Source organism: Parasteatoda tepidariorum, chromosome 7 (genome assembly GCF_982258835.1).
Source record: "Parasteatoda tepidariorum strain Cologne lab strain chromosome 7, Ptep-v5.0, whole genome shotgun sequence".
Classification (NCBI taxonomy): Eukaryota; Metazoa; Arthropoda; class Arachnida; order Araneae; family Theridiidae; genus Parasteatoda; species Parasteatoda tepidariorum.
Window position 1 is genome coordinate 17,733,592 of NC_141761.1, and position 21,254 is coordinate 17,754,845.

Consider the following 21,254-nt stretch of genomic DNA (forward strand, 5'->3'; position numbering starts at 1 on the left):
TTGAAAACAATACATACAGGACGAAAAGGTTTAAATTAAAATGTAACGAATACAAAAATTTATAAACATGAGCTTTTCCATTTGATGTTGTTGTTGTTGTTGTTAATTTACGTCGCACTAGAGCTGCACAATGGGCTATTGGCGACGGTCTGGGAAACATCCCGGAGGATGATCCGAAGACATGCCATCACAATTTTGATCCTCTGCGGAGGGGATGGCACCCCCGCTTCGGTAGCCCAACGACCTGCGCGCGAAGTCGAGCACTTTACGGTAGCACAGTTTAACGAGGACCAATACCGCACACCCTCGGTCCCTACGCAGACTGATCCAAGTGGTCACCCACCCGCACACTGACCGTAGCCAGTGATGCTTGACTTCGGTGATCTGCTGGGAACCGTGTCTTAACGATCAGTCCACTGCGGGACCTTTTCCATTTGAAGCAATGAAAGAACAACTGAAGCGGCGCACTTTAAATAATTTATCGATTTCTTTCTTTTTTTTATCTTCCTTTAAATGGCAACATATTTTCAGAGCGTTTGTTTTTGTTTTGATTTCACGCGTGGACGCGCTGATCGAGCTATGTTTGTATCCATTTAAAAACTTTGTTCTTTAAAATCATATCAAATATGTTTATAGATAAAAGGTTTTATAATTTATGTACTTTGTTTTTATAATTCAAAAACTAGATGATTTACTTGGATTATTGTACAGTTTCAATTATCTATTCTATGTGCAACATTTGAAAATATGGAGGGTGAACTTAATACTTTATTTAAATATTTTGACGAGGAGAAGGTTTTATCTAATTTGAGATGTATTTACGATGTGCTTTTACGGGAAAAATGCATTATTAATTCTAAAATATTGGTTGATTTGTTAGGCATTGTACATTCCTTTGAGAAATGTGAAGAGGAAAATCTCTTGGGCAATAAATTTTATAAATTAGAAGAACATTTAAGTAGCGATTGCAAAACGATTTTACTTTCGATTACTCACCTTCTTTTCACAAAACATGTAAAATGTATTCTTTCTGAGAGAGTTGAAAATGACGATGAGTGCTCAAACATTTCTTTACTTTTGGATACTGCTACTTGTTTATCCAAGCTTTTTGAAACCGAAGAAGAATTAGTTAAAGAGACTTTTAATTATATAAGCGAATTTTTTGCCCATAATAAGTTGCAAGAAAATATTCAATTGCAAAGCTACGATTCTTGTTTAAACAAAAAAATTTATCTAGTCTTGAAATTTTTCTCTCGTTTTCTGGACTGTTTTCCTACTATACAAGATCATGAAACTGCTGAACTGATTATCAGCATAGTTGGCAACTTATCATTTTCTGATTTATCAACCATTAAATATTTCGCAAACTTTATTCTTCCTGTTGTATTGAAATTGAGTAATGTTTTTATTACAGAGAGCATATTTAAAGTAATGTGGGATTGCGTTCAGCTTGAGTATGAACAAAGCAATGACGCACAAAGTCATAATTATGCTATATACATTTTGGTGTATTCAATTACTAAGTATATCTCTAGTATATCAAAGGGTCTTCAATTATTTTTTGTCCAAAATGTTCTCTTTTGGGATGTTATACAGTCTGGTTTAGCATCAGATGCTTATTATATTAGAAAAATTGCTGTGAACATATTTAAGACAATTTTGTGTTGGTTATCTAAAACAGAGAGTATTAATGTGACTGTAAATGCAAGAAATACTACATCAACCATCATTTCAACAGCTTTCACTGATGGCCTAAGAATTTGGGATGATATAATTAATATTTTTGAAACTTTGGAAGAAAAACAGGTACATATATTACTAATTTATATCTTTCTTTTTAAGTTCATGCATTTATAATTTATTTCTATTTTGGATTTAAGTAAGTTTTTTTAAAAGTTGAATCAAATTATAAAAAATATAAAATGCATTTTTATTTTGAAAATTATTGTTTTGCTGCTATATTTTGAAATTTATAGGTAGTCTTTTTTAGTTATATGGTGAAGTATTCCAGACATTTGCACATGAACTTCACATAATCAATAAAGACAATAAAAGGATTCAATATCAAATTCCTCAGTTGCAGTCATAAGCATCGAAATAAAAGAACATATCTTTTTATCACTATATTATCAATGAGATTGTTTAATATGTAGATGGAATGTTTTATGTCTGTTTCAATGTGTAGTTTATGCTTGGAATTAACTTTAGTTTCAATTTTTATTTTTTGCAACTTGACCACTATCTAATATTATGTTTGGTAATACTTATTTGCAATTTTTTTATTATTACATCTTCAAATCTTCTTCAATAAATTCAGTAGCAATGGGCAAAGTCTAAGAGTGCATCATGGATTATCTGGTTGATATTGTCATGATAATATATTTATTAATTAATGATTAAATAGTAATGAAAAAATTAAATTTGAGGCACTTATTTGCCATCATCAATACCTTCTAAATTGTACTCTAATTACTAAATATAACTGACTATTAGTAACAAGGAATTTTAATAATATTTTACTGATTAAATTTATCAATTATTTGAAATACATAAATTGAATAACTTATCTTACCAATTAATTAGTTAATAGCAATTACTTAGAACTGAGTTACTACTGAACTGAATTGAAAGCTATTTTATTACAGTACAAGATTTATAATGAACCCTGATATTCTACATTCTTTAGAGTCTCATAGTTTTAAAAGTGTGATTTCAGTGTGATTCAGAGTTTTTTTGCTGAGAAATAAGGAAAGGGATATACATATAAGCTATTATTTTCACTTGCATATCCCTATCATTCATTTATTAAAAAATAAAAAGCATTAATTTAAAGAAATTTTTTTTTAAAATTATTAATTTAAGTATAAAATATTATACAATATAATTGAAAAAAGGGATTATTTAAGACATAATTTTGAAGATTTCTTACTAAGATGTATAATAAGAGGGATAGGCATGCATTTTATTATAGTTCAAAATGGGTTAAAAAAAACAGGCTAACTATCGATAATAGAGTCATAAAATATTTAAATTATAACTTTGCATAAAATGTTTATAGAATAATATGCATGCAAAAAACATTTTTAATTATACCCCTTTCGTTGTGGGTATTACAGAGCTCATTCTAGGCAGGGTAAACCGGGCGCAGCACCCTGCTGCCCTTTTAGTCAAAAGAATCCACCCTGTTGCCCCTGAAGTAAATTAGTGCCCTGGTAATAGACACCATACCCTTTTTGCCCTTTCTTTCCTCAACCCCTCTTTATTTTCAACTCTTTTTATTTAGTTTCATTGCTGTCAATACATAGATTTATATGGGGAAAGAAAAATAGTGCACTTGTCTTTGATGAAAGTTTGCAGTTACTTCACTATCGTTAAATCATGATTATTATTAATCATTTTAATTATTAAATCATAACTACAGACACTTAAAAACATACATTTATTATTTTATTAATATATGCATGCATTTTAAATAAATGACTAAGCTAATTAGCTCATTAACTCATACATATATGTTAATTTATTAATAAAAATTAGCAATTAATATGATTGCTGTGGTACTTTTAGTCAAGTTAAAAAAAAAAAAGACAATGTTTTTAATAGAAAGTGTAAAGCCCATAGAAGGAAAGTATTGCCTTTTTAGAATAATAATGCTCTTTTTTTTAAACTTTTGCACCCTGCTCTTTTTTCTGCCTAGAATGAGCTCTGGGTATTATTAGTTTTAAATTCATGTGAATGCAAATTTCTGCATTTAATTTTTAAGTCACTTGAACAGGAATCTTATTAGTGGCTTTTAAATCATTTGAATATGAATCACAATATTTGATGTAAAATTTTGAAAATATGAAACATGGTGTGCAATTATAAACCGCGTTTGCATAGGTGGGAAATCGTGTCAAAACAATTTTTTTTTCGGGAATTAGAAAAAAATTTAACTTTCTTTGGAAAGGCAAATTGTTTTATTAAATGGAAAGAAAACGGCAAAATTCACCTCTGTTGAACATGACTAAAGCAAAATGCAATGATGTAATCGCGAGAAAAGTACAGGTGCATGAAGTAGAGAAAAAAATTCCTGCACGTTAGAATGAAAAAATTTTGACCTTTTTTTAGTAATGCTAAAAAATGTCTGCAATAGTGCCATTGATGTGATTCACATGAGCAGTTTATTACTGATCACGTGAATCACATAAAAGATGTGACTTTACTAATTATTATTTTGATTTTTTTGCAGATACATATTATCAAGCCTGTGTTGCCCAAGTTTTCCAGAATAGTACAATTGTGCTGTAGGTATATAATGATGTTAAATGTAGTATATAATGATGTTAAATGTAGTATATAATTATGTAAATAAAAATAATGTTTTTTAGGACTCTCAAAATTAAGAGTGATGTAATCAGTCTTGATGATAAGAAAAATTAAATTTAAAATTCTGAAATGTAAATTTATTGGAAAAATTTGTTTTGTTATTTAGTCGCATTTCTTCTATTGTCATCGGTCATTTACATATATGAAAATAAATTTTATTCGATAAAAAGAAACTATACATTTGCGTTTTTAATAGCTAATGTAAGAATCTTTTAAATAAGTACTTATATGTGGTTATCAAACTATTTTTTCCTTGTTGTGTTCATTACCATATTTTTAAATGCAGGAACTGTTCTTAATGATGTTTTTACAAGATGTCCTTAGGGATGAGACTCCAAGGAGCCCCAAATCCAAATATGAATTTTTCTAAAATTATATAAATATAACCAAACCCTCTATATTATTTTAATGTGTATAACTCAAAGTTCAGATAATTCAAAGTATTTTCAAAACCTAGGAGAAAATTCCAGTTTTAACATTGCTTTTTTTTCTTCATTCCTTAAAGTTTGATTAATCTATTTTTTTATTATTATTTTTTTTGATAATTCAAAGGAACTTTTTTTCCCCAAATGTCAATTCTAATCTATAAGTCGATTTTGTTAAGGAAAAAATCAAATTCTCATCTTGTAATGTATTGTAATCGTAAATTTTTTAGAAAAAAAGAAAACATTTACAACCTATAGAAACAGCGCATTTATTAATTAGAAAATGAATGTCTTCTGAAATAACCAAATCAAAAATTATTTGTAGCTTATGTTTTAAAAATTATTTATGAAAAATGTTTTGTTTAAAAATTGTTATCAAAATGCATATATCTTACTGCAGCTCCTCAGCATGGAAATTGTCTGAGTCCTTCATGGTGCATGATTCTTTTTCGCAGAATGCTAAAACATGAAAGTCGCTGTGTGGTTAAATGGACGTTGGATTTTACTTTTCAATTAAGCTATGAAGATAATGCTATTTTAAAAGAAAATTCAGAGGTATTGAACTGTTACCTTTTTCTGAATTATTTATGTAAATATTTTGCTTTTATTTCTATAAACTATAGATTATTTTTTAGTTGCCTTTTTAACTATAACCAGAAGTTAGTAGTAAAAAGACAGCTAAAAACTAGTAATTATTTTGTACCTTTTTGATTCATAATACGCAAGGGATAAATTTTTTTCTGGGGAAATGCAACCAGAAAAATGTATCCTTGACATATTTTAAAAAATATTAACAAATGTATTTTCTTTTTGTAACTCTTTAGAGTTTCTTCATGATATTTAGACCTTGCAGTAACCTTATTTTATTATTACTGTGAAATAAATGGGATTTTCAGTTTTAAATTTTTTTTATAGTTTGTGGCACCAAAAAGCTCTTGATATTACATCTGTTATCGTTTGAAAAATTGTTAATTTTTTCATAAAAATAGTGATGAGCAACAATTTTTGTCTGTCTGGTACTCTTATAACACAAAATTCATGCTCTGCATCATTAAGTTATTTAAATTTTTAACAATTTTTAGATTCGGAATGCTTAAAGAAATATTTAGTGAAAATTCATATCATAAAAGTTCTCTTTATTAATTCTGTTATAAGCACCAAAGAGAAATGAATAAGTATATTAATTTTTTTTTATTGTTAACATAGCTGAAACTCATAAAATTATTTTTAGATAATGAATAAATTTTTTTAAACTCAGGTTTAAAAATACAATTTCAGCTGTATTCAGTTTATGACAATGTCGATGCATCTAATAGAGGCACAACTGTTTTTCCCTGCTTCCGTATCCAATTTGATACTTTCATCCAATATAAATGAAAAGGATAAGTAAAATAAAGGTGTATAAAATAAAATTTGATGTTACGAAGTAGTTTTGTATTTTCTGCCATTTCTTAAGCAGTTGCTAAATAAACAACTTCAAGAATAGTTGGGCATAAATTTTTTTAAATAAATTTATCTTTTTTTTTTCACTTATAAATTTAAACCTAAAGGAAATTGTCAATGAGCAAATAATTTTTAATCTTAAGAATAAAATTTTAATAATTATTTTATCTAAATTATTAATTTTCTTGATACAGAGTATTTCATTTTAAAAAAAGAATGTCACTTTACTTTTTTTGTCACTGTACTTGTCTCTACAAGTATATCACTTTATTAGGACAAATTATTAACAATAATATCAAAACTTTGTAAACATCATATAGAATATATAATAAACTACTAAGATATATTACTTCTTTTTGTAAATAAATATGTGTAGCTAGAAAATAATTAAGAATCTAGAAGTATTTCCTTTATTTTAAGTAATTAATTCTATCTATTAGGCTTTGTGTAATTTATTTTCTTTTAATACTCAAAATGAATACCTTTATATGAACTACAAATCATATGTATTTTATAAATGCCAATTGGTTTCAAGCCAGGAACTTCTTTCTCATATACATGAAAAGTTACATAAAATTTTTATGTGCTTTATACTTGTACCATTTTAAAATTTAAAAACATAACCGGGTAATACATAATGCCTAAAACCATTCCTATTTTAACCTTTACGATTGTTCAAGTTGTTAAAAAGATCAGTGCTTGCATAGTTATACCATGTTTGAATATTTGTTTTTATATTTCTGCATTTGCAAATCATTCCGTTTTTTAATAAATAAAAAGAAGAACAAAGTTGAGAAATACTTTATTTATTGTTGCTCTTTGGTACTTTATCTATTGTTGCTTTATTTATTGTTTTAGGATTTCATCACGCTCCTATTTGAAGCAATTAATGATCAAACTTTATTTTCAAGGTGATATATTTATTTATTCAATTTAGTTTTTTTCTTATTATTCAGTTAAAAAGTTCATATACAGTACAGAACCCGTTATCCGGAAATCGGAAAACCAAAAAACCGGAACGAAATTTGATAAATTTTCCTGCCATTTTTTAAAAAAAAATTTTTTTTTCCTCATAAGATTTTAGGATTTTTCTTTCTATTTTGAAAGATGTTTACCTTACCATCGTTTTGGAAATAATCATTAGAGTATTACTTCATCGTTTTTTCTTCTTTTTAAGATTATTTCTAAATATTATTTTTTTAGTTGGGTTTAACAATAAAAAAAAAACGGCTTTTTGTAGCGATTCAGAAAACCGGAAAAATCAGTTATCCACAATAGCGATGGTCCCGATCGTTCCGGATAATCGGTTCCCTACTGTATATTGTTATATTATTTTAAAAGGAAACTTAACTATATTTTTTCAATTTGATTATTTCTCACATACCAGTGTTTTTAATGACATCTACTATATTTGTATTTTTATCAGTATCTTGATCTAATCAGATGTTATATTATTCTTATATTAGGGCTTCTGAGCAAGATAATTTTGCTATGTTTCTTTCATCAGAAAAAATTTCTATATTCCTAAATAATTATGTCAGTGCCTTTGCACAGGAAACTGAAAAAGGTAAAACATTCTTTATAAATTTTAGTTGCATTATATTCAAATTAATAAAATACATTGAATATTTGTATAGATTTTTGTAAGTTTGCATATGTTTTAAATAATACTGCTTTTTCAAGAAACACTATTTTATAATATGAAGTTGCGAAAAAGAAAAAAAGCAATCGCAAAAAATCCATCTCTATATTGTGTTTCTCACAAAATTTAAAATTCATTCTCATAATTTCTTTAAAATTCATTATTATAATTTAAGATAGTAATTGTTATACTCAAATAATGAAATACTTAAATATAGAATAGTATACTTTTTATTATATTGTATAAAATGTATATTCTTATTAATGTACATATTTCCATGGCTATACTCAAGGGAAGGAAGAGAAGGACAATTGTCCAGTTGAAATTCCTTCAAAGAACTGAAATGGTTTTAAATTTTTTAATTGCAGAGGTTTTATATATATATGTATATACGTATATATATAGCAACGTAATAGACAAAAAGGATAAAGGGAAAGAGAGAATATTAAAGAAAATTAAGAAAAATAATATGTTACAGCACATAAGATGCAAATGCATAGAATCCATAAAATAAGTTAAAAATATGGAGAAGACATGAAAACAAATATAAAGATTTTTTAAAGGAGAAGAAAAAAATATTAAAAAATGTTTTTGAAAAATCACGAATTTAAAAAAAAAAAAGAGGATGAAGGGATAACTTTTGACACATTCTTACTCGTGTTAGTGTGATCTGAGGGACTAAATGCACTTAATAGTTTTATTATTTACCTTGCTGGATTTGTGATTTAAGTCTGTAATATTTTATTTTTTTTTATTGTTATAATCATTTTAAAGGTGTCCATTCTCATGCAAATTATCTTAATCATTGATTTTTACATAAATGTTTTAAATTGATTATTTTATTTTTTTTAGAAAAATCACATTATTATTTTAATAGCTAGTTTTACTCTTTAAATTTAAATCTTGATATTGACATGTTTAATTTACTTTTCATTTTACTTTAAAAAATTTTTTTTGTATGATCTTTGAAAGTAATCTAATTTATATAAAACTATATTTATTTTTATTTATTATTATGTTTGTTTATTTTTTGCATTAAATATAATTCATAGTTATTAAATGTAAATTTCGTTTTCATAAAGATTTTATGTAAATTAATTACATTTTAGTGAGGGAAAAAGTTCCTTCTCTTTGAGTGTGAACCCTGATTTTATATTCTTCATGGCATCAAAAAAATAAATAAATAAAGTAAAAAATAAATAAATAAAGTAAAAAATAAATAAAGTTTTAAAATTTTTGTATATTTTTTGCTTCTTAAATATAAAAAAATAAAATGTTTCAATAGAAAATATAAATGGTCAAAACAATTTGATAATTTCAAAGAAGGACTAATGATTGAAGAATTTGTTTGAATCTGCTAAAAAAAATTCTTATTTTTCTTTTATTACTCCCTTTATTATGACATTTGCTGTGTGTGAAAACTATCTGGTTTGCTTTTTTAATTATGTAGAAGTCCAATCATTTTGAAGTTTTCTTTTTACAAAAACTAAGTGATTTTATAAAAATAGTATTGTATATTACTAGTGATAGTGGTTTTACATAAATTTTGCGAAAAATGAGTGTTTTTATTTTTGGCTATATTTTCAGTATTGTATACAGCATATTTAAATTGAATTTTAGTGTTATTTTTGAAGAGCTTCCTCCACATCATTGCCTCACAATCATGGTCAATAGCACCATTACTTCATGTAATATCTGCTTTAACCAAATTGCATAGTATTCCTGCTTGGACCATTAAAGATATACCAAACATTAGGTACATATATTTTTATTTCTATAAAATAAAAGTGAATTTTTATTATTTTAAATTAAAAGGTTTTTTAAAAAAATATTTATTTTGCTCATTTTTTTACAACAAAACATTTTATAATATACTTTGTTTCCATTTTTCTCAAAAGCAAGTGTATTTTGTGTTTCTTCACCTAAATAAGGACTGATTTTAGTTCTACATATATTTTCATAATAATTTTACTTTCAAATAGTTGTTTAGTTTTGCAGTACACATTTTTTGTTCCAAATGTGACAAATGCTTAGTAATATGAATTATTTTGTGAGAATGCAGGAATTTCAATGCACAAATTTTTTAATTAGATTTAGGCTTATTTTTTAACTATTATTTTCTATTGTGAATACTCCCATGCATTTGAGACTATATGTTCTAAAAATTTGTAACACATTTTAGATGCTTAAATCTATAAATATAGTGATTTACTTAATAGTTTGTCAAATTATATAAATTCTGTTGGCCCACATATATGACATTGTGTGTTGATCTCAGTATATAACAAAAATTTGACAAATGCTTAGTAATAAATATAGTTGAATATATTGTATTGTTTACCCAAGTATGCTCTTGTGTTTGTAGTTCTAAATAAAATGGCACTTTCAAAAAAGATGCATGAAGTGTAATAGCATATTGCTGCTTTTCCGAAAAATTTATTGGTATTTTTGTTTCTGTTATCTGTTGTAACCCATTATTCTGGTTACTGGTATTTACCTTGACATGGAAATTACATTGAAATTTTTTATATAGTTTTTTGTTATAAGTGCAGTATTTTAAATACATTCTCAATTAAAAAGTTATTTAAGATTATTTCATATTTCTATAACTATAAACTTGGGAATCTGCATACCTGCAAACTTTTAATCCCTTCCATTATCATTTTCCCCAGTGGTATTAAAATGAAATTAAAACTTCAATTTTAAGCAAACAAATACGTTGCATTTGAAAAAACTTAAGTTGACAACCATGATAGTAACGCATATTGATATATGTGCTTAATTTTTGTAAGAATAGTGGTGATCAAAATCATTTAAAAATTAAGTTTATAAAAGAAAAAATAGTATATATTTACTACCACTTTAAATATGAAAATAAAATCTTCCGGAAAATCCGGAAGAGTTGGCAGGTATGGAATCTGGGAAACAGTGGGAGTGTCAGGTCACAGATGTGACTAATCACCTATGTGCAAGGTTTGAACAATAAATGTAATATTTTGTTCTAAATTTACTGTTGTTTTGATTTATATTTTATGATTCATTAAGGTTTATGACTCGTTTAAATTAATTTAAAAAACTTTAATTTTTATTAGAACAGAAGTAACCACAGAAATGAATGACCCAAATATTTAAAATTTTCTTCACATTTTTTTGAAACTTTTTTTTTTAAAAACTTTTTTTATCCTGTATCAGAACTTTTTCAAGTATGTGTGACAGCATATTATATACTACTTTGCTAAATATTATAGGTATGTGTTAAGAAGCTATAATGTTGGATAAATTATAAACTATAAGTGTCATAGTTCAAAACTATGTTTCTTACTTGACTTTTCAAATTTAAATTAATTTTATTAGCTAAAGTCTCCAAAATTTTTTGTGGTTGTCCTGGTATTCTTAATTTTCCTGATGTAAAATATTTTGTCTTTATTTTTCCTAATATTTTTGTCCTGATATTTTTTATTTTTGTATGTGTTTAAAACATCCCATTTTCTAAGAATACAGTTAAAAAAATTTAAAAAAAAATATGTTTGAAAATTGAAAAATTTTAGATTTTTGATCCAACATCTTTTTATTTTTATCAAAAATGATAGTAGAAAGTGCAAAATTTAATACTTCCAATTTAGGAACTGTCTACTAGTTATATTGATGGTGCAACCTATAACCTTACCCATAGCATTCATTGTTTTAACCTTTTTGAAAGTTCAGTCATTCTATGAAAAAGAAACACATTTAACAATTTTATATTATTAATTTTTTATGTTAATGAATTTAGAGGTCTTAGACTATATTATTTTCAGCAAATACTGTGACTAATCTTATAGAGAAGTGTTTTGCTGTTTCACAATTATTGATTTGTCTCTTTCTTTTGATTTTCATTTTGATCAATTCCTATGAACAATGCAGCATATTGTAGAATTTTCAGACGATGAATTGAGGGATCATCATTTGAAATTTATGTACGAAAATGTTAAGTTTATTCACTGTTTTTTTTATGCCAAGATTATTGAAACTCTACTTTAAAGTTATTTTATTAAGAAAAATTGAACTCAATTATAAATTTTAATTGCATATTGGTATGAGAGAATATTAATTGCTATTTTTTTAATGCAACTGTACTAGAAAAATTTTCCATGCTGAAGTATATATTGATAAAATTATACTGGCAACTGTTAAAACTTTCTGCTCTAAGCAAAATAATTGCAAAATTAGAAATAGTATTATTTTCTTTGCAATAAAATTTACTTTCTTTATACTCAAGTGGAGAAAATTATGCTTTTTATAGTTTGTCTTTCTTGATTTTTTATGCTGATAATTTTTAAAAAAAAAGTTGTATAACCATTTATAAACAAGATTGGATGTCTTGTGAATACTTTATATCGAAACAATTGAGTTATAGGATAGAGGAAATATTCAATGTTAAGATTTTTATAATTCCTATAGTTATGAAAATGTCTAGAGTAAGAAGTTAACTCTATAAATTTATGATTCAAGTATATATTTATTTTAAATAAAACCATTCAAAATACTGTATTGATGACACATTTTCTTCTATTTGCAATGTATCTTACTTAAAAGCTTTTATAAAATATGATTTGGTGTAAAGCAGTTGCAATTGATTATTTCTATACTTTTCAGAAAAATTGTTTCTGATTGCCAAAGAAGTCAAGAGCCAACATTTCGATCTGTTTTGGAGAATATGATTTTCAAGTGCTGTTGCTTATTTTTAGACTGGGTAAATTGAAAAAAATAATTGAGTTTAAAAAGTATATAATTAGTTATGAAATTTGTATGTGTAATTGAACAATTTTAACATTATCTTAAATTTTTTATTCAATAGTTTATGTAATACAAAATAAGGTGCTTTTTAAAAGTTAGTCAATAAATTTATGGCCTATTTTTAAAATAGTATTATGAATATTAGTATTAGTCATAATAATAAAATGGCTTATTTTTAAAGTTCCTATGTTATAATTTAAAAAAATATCCTGTTTTTCAAAATTTTAGCCAGAAGTCTATTGTACTCAAACTCTAGATCATGACTAGCAGAAAAGCTTTATAGTTGAAACAATATTCAGCAAACACGGAATGTCCTGTAGTTCCCTTCTTAGATTAATGTTCCTGTAATGCTTTCTTAGAATTGCGATATTATTTATAATTACAATTTACATTTTTATTAAATGTAAATTCTGGAATTTATGTAAATTTATCTGGGAAAGTCAGGGGAAAAATGTCCTCTTTTTGTGTATGAACCCTGATTTATTGTAGATGTTTCTTGTGGTTCCTGCCCTGCCCGTATTATAATCAGATATGCATAATATACATCGCTATTTGTCACCATTGAAGACTCATTATTATACATTACTCATTATTATACAATGTTATTACAATATACTGACCTTACCTTTGGCGGAGTTAATTAATAACTGTCGTGATACTTAACAATACTCTTACAAGGGAGAAATTTGTGGTTTTGAGACGAAATATTGTCAATTATCCTTCTGCAGGAAAAGTTAACAAATTACTCACAGATACTGAGATAAGTTCAATAAAATTCTTTAATTTGTCCTCACTGTTTTTACCCCTTCAAATTTTGTTTCATTTCCCCTGCAGTTGGTGAATTCTTCTCCCAAACACAGTAATTCTCCTAAAATAAGATCTGTAAACAAAACTGGCAAATAACAAATAAGACTAAATCGTAAAAAAATAATTCATATAAAGGTTAAGGGGTAAACTTGAAAAAAAATCCTTTGACTCCCAACAATGGGTGTAGATAGAGGATGCCGAGCCGAGTGTAGGTTAGTCCACAGTCATAATTTTGTTGCCAGAGGAAAGGAGTGGCCTACTATTGACAATATTAAGTCAGTAAGGATGAGAATAGAGATAATTGTGCATCGGCGTTCACCTGAGAAGCAATAACTGCTTGATAGCAATGACTGTTTGATACATGGGAAAACCAGGCAGATTAAAGATTGTTCTACTTCACAGCTTTTCTCCTGATCTTTCTTTTAGCCCTGAACTGCATCAAAACTGTTCTAGAAATTAATATGACTGTTGCATGCAGCTCAGTGAACTGGCTTTAACTCTTATCCCTGCAGTTAAAGATTCTAAGGGATTTCTTCCAAAAAAATATCTAGATTTGACTTTTTTGCTTGTGATGAGCCCATGATGTTCCCTATTAACCCTATAGAAATTTGAAAAATTTTGTTGTACCACTTTGACTTTTAACAATCAATATCCCCAACACATGCACAGAAGTTTCGCTTGATGCAGAAATCAAAACTCACTTCCCTTCTGAGAGCATAATACCAAAACAATGAAGAGATTAATATTAAAAAGATTAATATAATTAGTATCAAAAGTATTAGTTAGAAAGTATTAGTACTAGTCATGAAGAATATAAACAAAAATAATTCAAGTTTTTTTTTTTTTCAATATAGAGTTCTTTTAATCTGGAAGATTTGGCAGATTTGTTGGTGATTTTTAAAAATGTCAACCATCTTCAAAATACTGATACTTGGATAGATATGACATTCAAGTTTAAAGAAAATTTCATGAAGCATTCGAACAACTATAGTGGAGCAATAGAATTTTGCAATGTAAACATCAAAAGAATCCTAGATTCCAATTGTTCAAGTAAAGTATTGTTTTTTCTTAATGGTTCTTAAATAATTTGTGATTTATTGATCATATTTTAAATTTCAGTTTTCTTCAAAATTTCAGTAAATTGATTGATTTTTTATATCTTTCTTTTAAAATTTGGTTTCTTAGTTACTTGTACTTAAAATGTTTTTTTTTTTAACAATTATTATAAGATATAATTGCTAGATGTAAAAATTCAAAAATTTCATTGTTCTAACAAGTCAGAAATCTGAACACAAATAGAAATATCTCAGAGTCGAATGTAAAATTTTAATTATAGGATTCTTCTTAAAACTTTACAAAAAAGAAATGTATTCTCGTTTCTGTATTGTAAAAATTGACTACAACTATAGTCTTAAAATATTAATAAAATTTGTAAATCATTATGACTGTCCACTCTTTTACAAAACTTATTTTTCATCTGTTTTCAAGTAGTTTGCCTAAAATCTTTAGCCCCATAGCTGAATTTATGGAGGGAATCTACAGCACTATCTTCTTAAATCCAAATTTATCTGCAAGCTCAACACAGTCAGAGATATATATAGTAGAGTCCCGATTATCCGATTTAATGTGGACCACGGGACCACTCGGATAACCAAAAAACTCGGTTAAAAGAGAGTATAAAAAGGGAATGAAAAATAGTAGGTATAAATGTAATACAGTAGAGAACCATTTATCCGGTATCCAGATAACCGGGAAAAATTTTGCTCGATTTCCCCGCCATTTTAATCTAAAACGAAAAAAGCGGAAATTGGACTCATCCTTGAAGTTGAGTAGAGGAAAAATGTAAGGAAGGGGAAAAATTATTTCCCCGTTTTCCCAGAGAAACGTCATTTCCTCCGTGACCTTGAAGGCAGGGAAGGGAGAAATGCTTTATTTTTTTCTTTAGGCCGTCAATTAAACTCTAGGGCAGGGATGGTGAACCAATGGCACGCGTGCCATTTATGGCACGCGGCACAATATTTTGGGCACGCCACCGATCATAATTGTTATTGCACTATGAATTGTTATTACACAAATGTCACACACACTATGAAGCATATGTAACAATTAAATTAAAATTCACAAAAAGCAAACAAAATAATAAACAATAATTAATAAAAAAATTAACAATTAATGCTAAAAGAACAATTAATAACCATAAAAATCAAGCTAACAATAAATAACTAGCAAAAAAATCAACAGTCCTGCTTAAACTAATATCTTGCAACCTAATATAAGTTATCTGCAATAACAGAAGTCCCACTGATGCATTGCAAAATGTATTTTCTTTTCAATGTAAATAAAGAGTTTTGAGTTGATAGTATTTAGTATTATTATTTTTCCAATAATCATGAAGTCAAAATTATTTGACGGCACGTCTGTGATTTCATTAAACAAATTTTTAGAAAAAATGGCACGTTGGTGAATAAAGGTTCGCCACCCCTGCTCTAGGGTGTGGCATGCTGATTTCGTTTTCTGCCTGATTTACGAGGGGGGTGGGGAAAATGCATTGCAAGCATATCAGTGAACAGAAAAAGAAAAGAGAAAAATATATTTATTTGACATCGACTAATAAAAATAAAATCTTTTTCTTTTGAATAAATTCTCATTCTTTGGAAGTGCGATATCAATTGCAAGTTTTTCTTGGTGTGGAATCACATCTGCTGTAATTAAAAATCTTGTTTTTATCAACAAAAAAAAATAAAATAAAATGAGAATTGTTTATTAATTTAAACATAGGATTATTTTATGAAGCAGATTACAGTTTTGTTTTTCTGATTCCACTGCGTTTGATTTTTTTTCTTTTCGCGATAAATTTCGCACTCAATAAATTAATTCTTTTTATTCATAAATTTTATCATTAGTTTTTTTTTTTTTTTTTTTTTTGAATTCCGTTGATCTTGCCTTGTTCCGGGTTTTAATATTTATGCTACTGCCTTTTTTTAACTATCGTTTCGGTTCGATAATTTTCAAGTATTTTTATTTAGATTAATAAGTTTTTTTTTATTTTATCGTTTCTCCCCGTATAATTAGGTATGAAATATATTGCGTTATTCAATCATTGGTTTTGTTTATATTATTTAATTTAGGAATTGTAATTATTTTTAAAAGATAAATATGAGAATTTTGTATTTTTTAAACTTGATTTTCTTGTCTAAACTTGCAAATTTTTTTATTCTTTTAAATGTTATATTTCTACCTTTTTTTTTTCTTTTTAAAGTTAGGAGTACCTTTTTTTTTTCTCTTACTTTATGCATTACACTTTTTCCTTGTACTTCGGGTTCGATAAAACATCGATTAACGACACTTTTTGGTCGATCCAGAAAACCGGGAAATTCAGATATCCGGGATAGCGATGGTCCCGAGCATCCCGGATAATTGGTTCTCTACTGTATATTTAATAAATATAAAATTTATACGAGTACACTGCATACTATTCATATTATAACTAAAAAGCTTAGTTAAAAACACTTAAAGAGCACACTTTACGAGAATTAAAGAATTTTTACTTAAAAAAGTCTTGAATTGTTTTTTGTTTTACATTACTTTGGCGCTTTTCTTCAGCAATGTTTAGCCATTTTTTTAAGGGATAACAAGAAGGCTGGTGTCGCTTATTCTTGTTGTTCTATATATTCAATAGCACTTTTGATATCTTTTAATCCATCTGTATGAAAGATATTTAATGTTAATTTTCATCATCACTCTCTTCATCATCTTCGCTAGATTGATTTTCATTATCGGCAATATTAACAATAAATTCTTTATATCAAGTTGTTGGATTTCGTTTTCCTGAGTGTTTGGCAAATAAAATTCAGATTTTTTCGGCGGTAGTCTTAAAGGTAAAAAATAAACTAGAACAAAAAAAAAATCCTTGAAATATTTGTTAGCTCGGTTAAAGCGGAAACTCTGATATTCAGGACTCTACTGTACTTACAAAATTCAGCATAATCTAACATACATGTAGCAAAATTGATAACGATAAATCCTAAAAAATTTTACATGAAAACTTTGTTTCAATTAAAGTTGAATTTTATATAATGAAAAAATAAATAATCCATATCTAATTATTTATAAAATAAAACCATATATAATTAAGTTATTAAGTAACACGAATTTTTTTAACTTTTCGTTAAAAAAATTTGTGGAGTTTTCATGGAGTATTCTCAATTTAGCTTTTTAATTTTTATTAGTAACAAGTTTTAAAACGTCTTATCGAAGAGTCTCGAGAAATTCCCCATTATGTTTGTTTACTTATTAAAAATAAAATTAAGATGGAAACTAATCAGTAGCACGCAATGCTATATCCGGAAGGTTTCTGCTACTGCGACCTTTAGTAATTCTAATGTTAAATACTAATATTATTCCCATATTTATATTATTTTGAGCACAAAATAAATCATGCTTTATATTGCCTTCAAAATAAGTACTTGTGGCGTAACTACCACTATAATTATTAAATGACAATTCCCTAGTCATGTTAACTTGATTCTATCATGAGGTACCTTTTGATAGATGAAGGTTGACATAGTCAAGTTATAATTCCTCTCATACTAAGATAGAAATGAATATTTACTGTAAATATACATTAATTTATATAATATGCAACTTATATATTTTCCTTCCTTTTTAAGGTTCGGTTGATTTCCTGCTGATAGAAAAAATCTGTAATATTTTCATACTGTTAAATGATGCATCAATTATTTCTTCAAATGAGAACTGTAATGTACCAAATTTGTCGTGGAAGGTCATATTAAATCCTGTTATTGACGTATTGCAGAATGTAACTAAACGATCGTACATGCCAATTACTATGTTGCTTTCATCACTGCTACTTATAATTCATCTTCTTAAAAAGGGAAAAAATTGTAACAAATATCACGTTTTAATGTCCCCTCTCATGAAGTGCCTTCAAGATTGTCCAGAGACAATGGAGTTTATTTTTCAAGTGATATTTTCAGAGATAAAAAGTGACAACTACATTTTAAAGATCCGAATTATCTTCATCTTTTTAGACACTTCTGTACACGAACCTAATCTCAAAGAATTAGTGTTTATGATGGTACCGAAAATAATAGAAAGGTGTGCAATTGTTGCAAAAGATGAAAAATTAAAACCAACTCTTTTGATACCTTTATGGATTATAGCAAATAAAATGTATTTCCTTTCACAAGGAAATACTTGCTGCTCGTTTCCAGGAAAATCAGATGATTTAAAATCCCTCAACTTTTCTGTTATCTCTCAAGCTGTTCACAATAACCTTTTATGTGATTCTCTAACTAGGAACTCTGGCACTAAAAAACTAGACAATGAGGAAAATCTAAAGTTTGTGGAAAATTCAATTTGTCAGTTTTGGAACACATGTTCAGATATTTTGCAATATTCTTTTTGTGATAACCTTGCCAATTTACTCTTACCACTGATTGAAAAAATTCACCTAGCTTTTGATAACGGTCCCAAAGTGGCAATACCTTGTGCCATTGAATGCCTACAGTTTATTATCCCCAAACTTAGAATAGAAGATACAAAAATAATGCACGATGCCTTAATAGGGTCATTAAAGGCGTGCTTGGAGCTTCGTGGGAGTGAAGCTTTCAGACCTGCTGTGTGTTCCCTTATTAAAACGGTTTTTCAAAAGAAAATGTTTGAAGACCATTATTTTGACATCCTTTATGAGTTTATTGACCATTTTAGCACGTTATCTGAAAATACATTTGGTATATTTTATTATGTTATTAATCATTTTTGCAACACTTTTACTATTCCTTGCTTAATTGAATCTAAATTTAATTATGTGCAACTGTTTGTGCAAGCTTTAACATATGGTCCAACACATGAAAAAGGACAAAAAATAATCGAAGATACCCTAGTTTATATTACAGAAAACAGTTCTTTGCTACCTATTAATAAAGAACCAGTTTGTACCAAACCATCATATTTTGTTCGAGTTGCGATCATTAATTATGTGTTGCGAAATATTAAAAATGTTGAGAAGTCTAGAGATGATTTTATATTTAAGTTGATCAGTGGTCTTTTAGATGCCGATAATGAACATTACAATGTTCGAACTTCGCGTTTCTCCAACTCATTAAGCCACCGTATGAGAAACAGAATTTGGCAATCCATATGCTTACTGCAACCTTTACTGACGAGTGTAGATTTTAATGAACAAATTTTGGACCAAATTTTCGTTGCCCTAGAAAATAAAACCCATCAACCTTCAATTCGTTATCAGCTGGAATGGATTATATTTAATATTCTTAAAACTGAAAATATGCTGATAGCTAAATACTTATCTTTTTTATATAAGTTACCAGAGAAAAGGCCTAGTTGTATTATTTCCATTGTTACAGTATTGTATCTTTTAGTAACCCATCAAGTTCTAATGACAGAACGGGAAATAATGCAGTGCTTTCCCTCAATTATTATCCAAAGTATGGGACAGAATTTCACTGTTAGACTTTATGCTCAAATGACTTTGATAAAACTATTCCACATAAGTAAGGAAAGAAATTTTATAAACATTTTAAATAAGTATGAATTTGTTTTGAATTTGTCTGAAATGCATGAAATTCAAGCAGAGCAAGGAAATTTTTCTAGAAATATTAAGAAACTCTCTGAAGATTTCTATTTTACTGTGTTTAGCCCAATATGTCATTTTAGTTTAGAAACTTTATTCTTTGATTTGCCTCGGTTGGTTAATCTTCCTCCTGATGAATGGATTAAGCCATCGTTATTTGATGAAGAATGCAACAAAGCTGTTAGAGTGTTCAATGATAATAGCATAACAAAGGGTGGTCTCCAAATCCAATGGTCATTTAAACCTCTGGAAGAAAAGACCGCAGAAGAGAATGAGTCTTTCGACTATAACTTTCAGAAAAAGATTTGTCCTTTAAAAGATTTTTTAAGTTTTGATGGTGATCAAATGTCAGAACTTTTTATCAAAAAACAAAATTTAATGAGACATGGTTTGGTAGTTGTTGCCTCTCTCTGTGATCGTATACCAAATCTAGGGGGCCTTTGTCGCACATGCGAAATATTTGGCGTCAAAGAGTTTGTTATTGGAAGTTTGAAGTATGTTGAAGATAAACAATTCCAGACACTTGCTGTCTCATCAGATAAATGGATCCCAATTAAAGAGGTCAAACCGTATCATCTCAAAGATTATTTAGTTTCAATGAAAGAACAAGATTATGTTTTGATAGGAGCTGAACAAACAGAGAACAGTTGTTATCTTCAAAATTTTAAATTTCCAGAAAAATCCGTTTTATTGTTGGGTCATGAAAAAGAAGGTTTGCCAGTTGATTTAATTCAATTGCTAGATTATTGTGTTGAAATACCCCAACAAGGAGTTGTTAGATCACTAAATGTTCATGTTAGTGGAGCTATACTCATTTGGGAATATTCACGACAGCATTTAACTAAAATATCTTAACATTTTCTTTCATACTTTCTTATATACTTCTTTTATACAAGTAATGTCAGTGTCATATTTATTCCCGCTGTTGTATAAAAATTTTGTATATTTTGAAAATATTTTCAACTAAATTTATATGAATAAAAATGGAAAAACTTATTTGAAGTTTTAAAATCTTTGCTGCTAAATGAAATTTTTTTTTTTTTATGTAATAGAAGACAAATATTGTAGAAGATCTATATAACACATTACTATAAATCATAATTCTCCATAAATCACATTAACTTTTGCAGCTGTGAAAAATTAAAATTGTAACTAATCAAGAACAACTAACTTTATA

At 27.4% G+C, this 21,254-nt stretch overlaps 1 protein-coding gene across 1 annotated transcript; it reads left to right on the forward strand.

The window, feature by feature from the left end:
- Nucleotides 1-521: 521 nt before the first annotated feature.
- Nucleotides 522-21,061, forward strand: LOC107439031 (tRNA (guanosine(18)-2'-O)-methyltransferase TARBP1). The gene is made up of 9 exons (XM_087167426.1): nt 522-1,806; nt 4,232-4,286; nt 5,194-5,348; nt 7,095-7,147; nt 7,703-7,803; nt 9,499-9,634; nt 12,514-12,610; nt 14,316-14,511; nt 18,132-21,061. Exons 1-9 carry the CDS (start codon nt 748-750, stop codon nt 20,930-20,932), a joined length of 4,653 nt encoding a protein of 1,550 aa, XP_087023552.1. The 5' UTR covers nt 522-747; the 3' UTR covers nt 20,933-21,061.
- Nucleotides 21,062-21,254: the final 193 nt, after the last annotated feature.

Excerpts from the sequence above, each read along its gene's own strand:
- LOC107439031 (XM_087167426.1), top strand. The coding sequence starts at position 748 with ATGGAGGGTGAACTTAATACTTTATTTAAATATTTTGACGAGGAGAAG. Across the intron at positions 7,148-7,702 it reads GATCAAACTTTATTTTCAAG|GGCTTCTGAGCAAGATAATT; the intron begins GTGATATATTTA and ends TTCTTATATTAG. Across the intron at positions 12,611-14,315 it reads GTTGCTTATTTTTAGACTGG|AGTTCTTTTAATCTGGAAGA; the intron begins GTAAATTGAAAA and ends TTTTCAATATAG.